The sequence below is a fragment of the Diabrotica undecimpunctata genome, chromosome 9 (assembly GCF_040954645.1).
Source record: "Diabrotica undecimpunctata isolate CICGRU chromosome 9, icDiaUnde3, whole genome shotgun sequence".
In the NCBI taxonomy this organism is placed as follows: Eukaryota; Metazoa; Arthropoda; class Insecta; order Coleoptera; family Chrysomelidae; genus Diabrotica; species Diabrotica undecimpunctata.
The window spans coordinates 57475679-57483251 of record NC_092811.1 but is presented as its reverse complement, the minus strand read 5'-3'; the positions used below and the strand labels follow the sequence as shown (position 1 = coordinate 57483251).

General features: G+C 34.3%; 2 protein-coding genes across 2 annotated transcripts; both read left to right on the top strand.

Annotated features, from left to right (window-relative positions):
• The first annotated feature begins 224 nt into the window (after positions 1-224).
• Positions 225-1738, top strand: LOC140450856 (uncharacterized). Its single transcript, XM_072544535.1, has 2 exons — positions 225-1683; positions 1728-1738. Exons 1-2 carry the CDS (start codon positions 225-227, stop codon positions 1736-1738), a joined length of 1470 nt encoding a protein of 489 aa, XP_072400636.1.
• Positions 1739-4666: 2928 nt separating this feature from the next.
• On the top strand, positions 4667-7165 carry LOC140450855 (uncharacterized). Its single transcript, XM_072544534.1, has one exon. The coding sequence runs from the start codon at positions 4667-4669 to the stop codon at positions 7163-7165; it is 2499 nt and encodes an 832-aa protein (XP_072400635.1).
• The last annotated feature ends 408 nt before the right edge of the window (positions 7166-7573 follow it).

Below are 7573 nucleotides of genomic sequence, written 5' to 3'. Positions count from 1 at the left end.
CAGTGGAAAATTTCGTAACGGTTAGTTAAACAATAGTGTTCGTTCCCGGTTGTGTAAATTTACCGGCCCAGTGGAAGAGACAACACATTGGTGCAACCAGAAGTTGAAGTTATCTACAAGTTCAATAAATGTGAGTTCCTTTTCAATCACTTTCCTTAAACTTTTCTTTATATAGTCTATAGTTTTTTACTGCTTCGATTTGTAACAATTTTAAGTTAATCATAATGTCTGATACTAAAAAACGAGGTGTGCTTAAAAGTAAACTAACAATTTTTATTAAATATCTGAATACATTATCCGAAAAAGAAATTAGTGAGTTAGAAATAATTCAATTAAAAGCGCGGCTTTTAGACATAGAATCGCTTAAATCGGAATTTGAAATAATACAATCGCGAATCGAATTAGATACGGAAGACGAAGAAGAGTTTCAAATCCAGTTAATAGAAAGGGAAACGTTTGAAACGACATATTATACTTATATAGCTAAAGGCAGAAAAATTATTTTAGATTTTGAAACCGTCGATGTATCTAGTTCTTCCCTTAACAATTCACAAATTCAAAACTTTGATCAAGGCACGACAATAAAATTACCGACAATAAATTTACCTAAATTTTCCGGTTCATATCAGACGTGGCTCGAATTTAGGGACACCTATAAAAGTCTAATTCACGAAAATAACAATATAAGTCCTATACAAAAATTTCATTATTTACGGGCGTCTTTGGAAGGTGTGGCAACTGATATTATTCAGTCGTTGGAAATTTCCACCGCTAATTATGACGTGGCTTGGAAGGCACTTTCTGAACGGTACGATAACGACCAGCTGTTAATACATAATCACGTTAAATCTCTATTCAATTGTGAACCGGTCGTTAAAGAATCAGCTGTATCTCTTCGCAAATTATTAGATATTATTACAAAGAATTTGAGGGCTCTTGAGCAATTAAACCAACCAACTAGTGAATGGGGTACACTACTTATATATTTAATCTCAACTAAACTCGATTCAATAACCCTACGTGAATGGGAAAGTTTTAAAAAGAATGGAGAAAGGCACACCTTTGAAGATTTCAAAGAATTCATAAAATCACGAGCTGATTTATTAGAAATGGTAAATGAAACTCATCCAGATAAAAGAAAATCGGTAAATAACAGTACTCGCGGATTTATTGTTACGGGGGGTGAACGAAATGCTCCAAAATGCGTCTTTTGTAAAAAAGAACATTATATTCAAAATTGCAATGATTTCCTAAAGCTAACTATTAGAGATCGCATTGATAAGGCTAGGTTCATGAAGCTATGCATTAATTGTTTAAAAGGAGGACACACTAGTAAATTTTGTCGACGGGGTAATTGTACGAAATGCGGATCAAAACATAATACTCTTTTGCATTTAGAACAACGTAATGTCAATTCGCAATCTAATTATCCTACACAAAATAGTGCAATCGTGGATTGTGCGCCTGCGCAATCAACTGAGGTAGCTTTATCAGCCTACAGTTCTATTGAACACGTTTTTTTATCTACTGTGCTCGTCCAACTATTCGATAAATACAACAGATCTCATACTGTGAGGGCTTTGCTTGACTCAGGTGCTCAATCCAGCTTTATTTCAAAAGACTTATTTAATGGCCTCCATTTGGAGAATATACCAACAGACATTATAGTGACGGGCATAAATGGTATTTCAACTAATATTACTGCAAAATGTGAGTTACAAGTTCAGGCTATTCATAATGCCTTTCAATTCAAGAACCATTTTTTCAAAGCACGTGGTGTTCGTGTGTATTAAGGTATAAAAAAAAATTGCTTATTACAAGCTTAAATTTTTATTTTAAGAAGATCTTTTCGGAATTAAATCATTCCATCATCAGTTAACTAAAAGAGAGAGTAAAAATACCAATATTAAAAAACACAAGTTAAAATTTAAATATATAGAAAGAAACACGTTGGTTTTTTACTACTTACATAAAAAGTTGTTAAAAAACATTGTATGGCCACTTAAAAAAAACCTTCGAAGGACATCCGTATTAAAATATAATCCTCATGGTTTTATCAAGGTAAATGCAATAGACTTAACTTATTGATTATTAAAAACTGAAGATGGGGGCATCTTACATGACCCCCTGTAGCCGGTGAAGTTTTTTCGACTTACATTACCTCTGATCTGTTCTGGAGTCTTGGGCTAACTGATATAAAGATGGTATGAAAAATCAGTTAGTACCCATCAATGTCAAGTGGAATGATGTAGTAGGAGCAAAAGTCATTGTGCTTAAGTTTGTGAATAGGCAGTTTTTAGTGAAGTATTGTGTTTTGTGTGTAGTAAAATCAATAGCAATTTTTGGTATTTTAAAGAGGTGGTAGAATGTAAAACAATGAGTGACTGTGATGTAAAATAAATTTGGTATACCAGGGTAAGGCAAAATTTAAGTTAGGTAGTTGAAATTAATAAATCATTTGGAAGCGGTAAAGAGAATGTTATTACCTAATTGTTTCCTTGTATGAAGTAGATATAGATAAAAGTTGGTTTGAAATTTGTGGAAGATGAATCAAGGAAAAAGAAATAAAAGAAAGAGAAAGAAATAGTAGTAGGAGATGAATGTAAAGATGTAAGCTGGGGATACTGAAACTGATTGTGATAAGAGATTGATAGATGTAGTGTGAGTATTTATAAGAAAACCTGTGTGATTAGTCAGATGGTAGTTATTGGAGAGGATGAGAAATGGGATATTGGAAAAGGGATGTTAGTGTATTAATGGTGACAAGAATAGAGTTAAGTATGGTGGATTAAATAAGGTGATATTAAGCTATGGGAAATAGAAAGAAATGTAGAAGTAAGTAAAACTGGATGTGTAGTTAACAGAAAGAAAGTTAGATCAGGAAAATAATTGTCGATGAAGTTTCAGTATCCCCAGCTTACATCTTTACATTCATCTCCTACTACTATTTCTTTCTCTTTCTTTTATTTCTTTTTCCTTGATTCATCTTCCACAAATTTCAAACCAACTTTTATCTATATCTACTTCATACAAGGAAACAATTAGGTAATAACATTTTTTTTACCGCTTCCAAATGATTTATTAATTTCAACTACCTAACTTAAATTTTGCCTTACCCTGGTATACCAAATTTATTTTACATCACAGTCACTCATTGTTTTACATTCTACCACCTCTTTAAAATACCAAAAATTGCTATTGATTTTACTACACACAAAACACAATACTTCACTAAAAACTGCCTATTCACAAACTTAAGCACAATGACTTTTGCTCCTACTACATCATTCCACTTGACATTGATGGGTACTAACTGATTTTTCATACCATCTTTATATCAGTTAGCCCAAGACTCCAGAACAGATCAGAGGTAATGTAAGTCGAAAAAACTTCACCAGCTACAGGGGGTCATGTAAGATGCCCCCATCTTCAGTTTTTAATAATCAATAAGTTAAGTCTATTGCATTTACCTTGATAAAACCATGAGGATTATATTTTAATACAGATGTCCTTCGAAGGTTTTTTTTAAGTGGCCATACAATGTTTTTTAACAACTTTTTATGTAAGTAGTAAAAAACCAACGTGTTTCTTTCTATATATTTAAATTTTAACTTGTGTTTTTTTAATATTGGTATTTTTACTCTCTCTTTTAGTTAACTGATGATGGAATGATTTAATTCCGAAAAGATCTTCTTAAAATAAAAATTTAAGCTTGTAATAAGCAATTTTTTTTATACCTTAATACACACGAACACCACGTGCTTTGTATTCAACAGGTATACTAGCCACTCCTGGATATTTCCACTTCATGGTTTGTTCCAGTTTCACTTTTAACCATTTTTTCGTTATTGACAAAATATCTCATCACTTACCAGTGTCCGATGTTAACGTGGTAGATCTAAAAATCCCTAGTCATTTAAAACTAGCCGATCCATCATTTTTCAAATCTGATAAAATTCAAATGATCATCGGATCGGATATGTTTTGGACTCTAATTTGTATTGGACAAATTTCGTTGGGTCCGAATAAACCTTTAATGTAAAAAACTAAATTTGGATGGATAATATCAGGTCCTATTGCTCAAAAAACCAACAATGTGTCTTGTAATTTGATTTTGAAAAGTGATGAAGTTAATGTTAATAAAACTTTGGGTCGATTCTGGGAAATTGAGGAAGTGGAATCAAATCGGGTCTACACGGTGGACGAATACAAATGTGAAAAGCATTTCGTAGATCATTTTAAACGCGATAGTGACGGAAGGTTTATAGTCAAGTTACCATTCAAAGAAAATATTGAAAGATTAGGAGAGTCTTATACCATAGCGTACAAAAGATTCTTGAACTTAGAGCGAAAATTAAATTCAAAACCAGAACTTAAAAAATTATACAACGAATTTATACAGGAATACCTGAATTTAGGACACATGAAAAAGGTAGAAAACCTGGACACCGCGAATGTATCGTACTATATGCCACATCGCGCAGTTATTCGACAAGATAGTATTACTTCAAAAATACGTGTTGTGTTCGACGCTTTATGTCCTTCCTCGTCGGGCTACTCATTAAATAATTTGCAATACGTCGGTCCGACATTACAAGATGAACTTTTTTCTATTCTTCTGCGTTTTAGACAATATAAATATGTTTTTTCGGCTGATATTGCTAAAATGTACCGCCAGGTATTAGTAATTCCAGACCAAAGGAGTTTACAGCGGATATTGTACCGCGAAAATTCAAATGATCCAATAAATGTGTACGAATTAAAGACTGTGACATACGGCACTGCGGCAGCGTCGTATCTAGTTATTCGATGTCTATTTCAATTAGCGGCTGAAAATGAATCTAAAAATCCTAAACTGGCGAATATAATAAGATCTGACTTTTATGTAGATGATTTGTTGAGCGGAGCGGACAGTGTTGAGGAAGCAGCCTGTATCTGCAAAGGAGTTTCGAATATTTTAAAACAGGGTTGTTTTGAGTTGAGAAAATTTTATTCAAATAATAATGATGTGCTAAAGTACGTAGAATCCGACGAAGTGGACTCATTGTTTATAAATTTCGGGGAAAATGAAAATGCTAAAACATTAGGTATTACGTGGAGCCCAAATTCAGATCAATTAATTTACAAGATCAATACTCCTAAAATTACCAAAAGAATAATATTATCAGAGGTATCGCAGGTGTTCGATCCGTTAGGGCTTTTAGCTCCTTGCATATTAAAGGCCAAGGTGATATTACAATCGCTTTGGTTGGAAAAGCTGTCTTGGGACGAATCTGTCCCGTCAAGTATATACACTTCCTATTCTCAGTTTAGATCTGATTTGCCTGTATTAAATGAGCTTCGTATTCAAAGACACGCTATGTGTGAGAATGCGGCATATTTGGAAATGCATGGTTTTGCTGATGCATCGGAAACAGCGTACGGCGCATGCGTTTATATCAGGTCAGTAAATGCAGAAGGTCAGATATTTTCTCACCTATTGTGCGCAAAATCTAAAGTAGCTCCATTGAAAACCATATCTATCCCCCGACTTGAACTTTCTGCTGCTTTACTATTAGCCAGATTATCAAAAAGGGTGAGAACGTCTTTGAGAGTTAATTTCTCTCATTGTATTTTTTGGTCCGATTCTACGATCGTACTGGGATGGCTAAAATCACCTCCCAATAAATTTAAAACTTTTGTAAGCAACAGAGTTTCTGAGATTCAAGACTCGACTGGTTCGGATTGTTGGAAGCATGTTAGCTCCAATCAAAATCCAGCTGACATTATATCAAGAGGAAGTACACCATTATCGCTTTTAAATAATAATTTATGGTGGTATGGACTGTCTTGGCTCACGGACAATGAAGATCGTTGGCCTAAAAAGCAAATATCAGATCAAAAGTTACCTGATATCAAGAAAATGGATGACCGTATTGCTTTCACGGCGATAGTGGACGATTTTATTATAAACAAATACTCCAATTTGGATAAATTAAAGAGAGTAACGGCATGGGTGATAAGATTTCTTAAAAATTCTAAGTTAAAAGATAATCACTTGCGTTTTAAAACGAATTATATAAGTACCGTTGAAATACAACATGCGTTTGATGTTCTCATCAAAATTGATCAAGATATCTATTTTAAAGCGGACATTACAAATTTGCGCACCAACAAACCGTTAAAATCAAATAGTTGTCTCCTAAGTTTAAATCCATTTATAGACGAATTCGGTTTTCTAAGGGTTGGTGGTAGGTTGAGTAATTCGAAATTTGCATTCGAGAAAAAACATCCTTTAATTTTACATTCTAAATCACATTTAATGTTTTTAATTGCTAGCCAAACTCATCTTGATTTATTGCATGCAGAGCCTCAGCTGATGCTTGCGACAATTCGCGATATTTTTTGGCCTATTGGTGGTCGGCTGTTGGTCAAATCAATTGTAAGAAAGCCTCAAATAACTAAACCTATTATGGCCGCCTTACAAAAAGATCGTTTAAGTTCGCGACTACCGTTTGAAGTAACTGGCGTTGACTATGCAGGTCCCTTATTAATAAAAAGTCGCACAGGCCGCGGATGTAAAATTTCCAAGGCATATATCTGTTTATTTATTTGCGCGGTCACAAAAGCGATTCACATCGAATTAGTTTGTGATTTAAGTAAAGAATATTTCTTGTTGGCATTAAAACGTTTCGTTGCTAGAAGAGGAATGCCCTCTCAAGTATTAAGTGATAATGGTTCCAATTTTATAGCGGCTAGTAACGAACTTTGTCAATTAGGTCGATTTTTATCTCAAAATGAAATATCCGAAAGTTGTCATAAAGACAATATAAATTGGAAATTTAATCCTCCCTATGGACCACATTTTGGTGGTTTATGGGAAGCCGGGGTTAAAAGCATTAAGCACCACTTACGTCGCGTCACTAAGGGAGCTTCGTTTACCTTTGAACAGCTAACTACATTGTTGACGCAGGTCGAGGCCATATTAAACTCTAGACCTCTTTCTCCTATCTCCGATTCACCTCACGACCTTACTCCACTCACCCCCTCACATTTCTTAATTGGACGAGCTGGCAGCAGTGTTCCCGAGAAAAACTTTGTTAATACACCTTATAATCGATTGACTGTATTCCAGCATCTGTCACAACTTAAGCAGCATCTATGGAATCGCTGGAGTAAGGAGTAGGTCAGTGAACTCCAGGCTCGTACAAAATGGAAGCAGCATTATGATTCATTGAGGAGGGGAGCCTTAGTTTTAATCAAAGATGATAACCTTCCTCCGATGAAGTGGAAGCTTGGAAGAATAGAGAACGTGATCAAAGGACCCGATGACGTATGCAGAGTTGCTGTAATCAAGACAGAACAGGGCCTGGTGAGAAGGGCATTTCCCAAGATTTGTCCATTACCACTGGACAAAAATTTACAGACTGAGTGATAAATACAATGACACTTGTTTTTGTGAACTGAACATTTTTACTTTATATTTTAAATCATTAGTCTTGAGGACCTTTAAGTTAAGAAATTATCTATTTTATTTTTATTCTTTAATATTTACCAGTTATAATGTTTTTCTTTGAAAGCTTCCCTCTTTCAA

Bases quoted from the DNA above. Each gene is read 5' to 3' on its own strand.
- LOC140450855 (XM_072544534.1), top strand. From the start codon at position 4,667: ATGTACCGCCAGGTATTAGTAATTCCAGACCAAAGGAGTTTACAGCGG.
- LOC140450856 (XM_072544535.1), top strand. From the start codon at position 225: ATGTCTGATACTAAAAAACGAGGTGTGCTTAAAAGTAAACTAACAATT.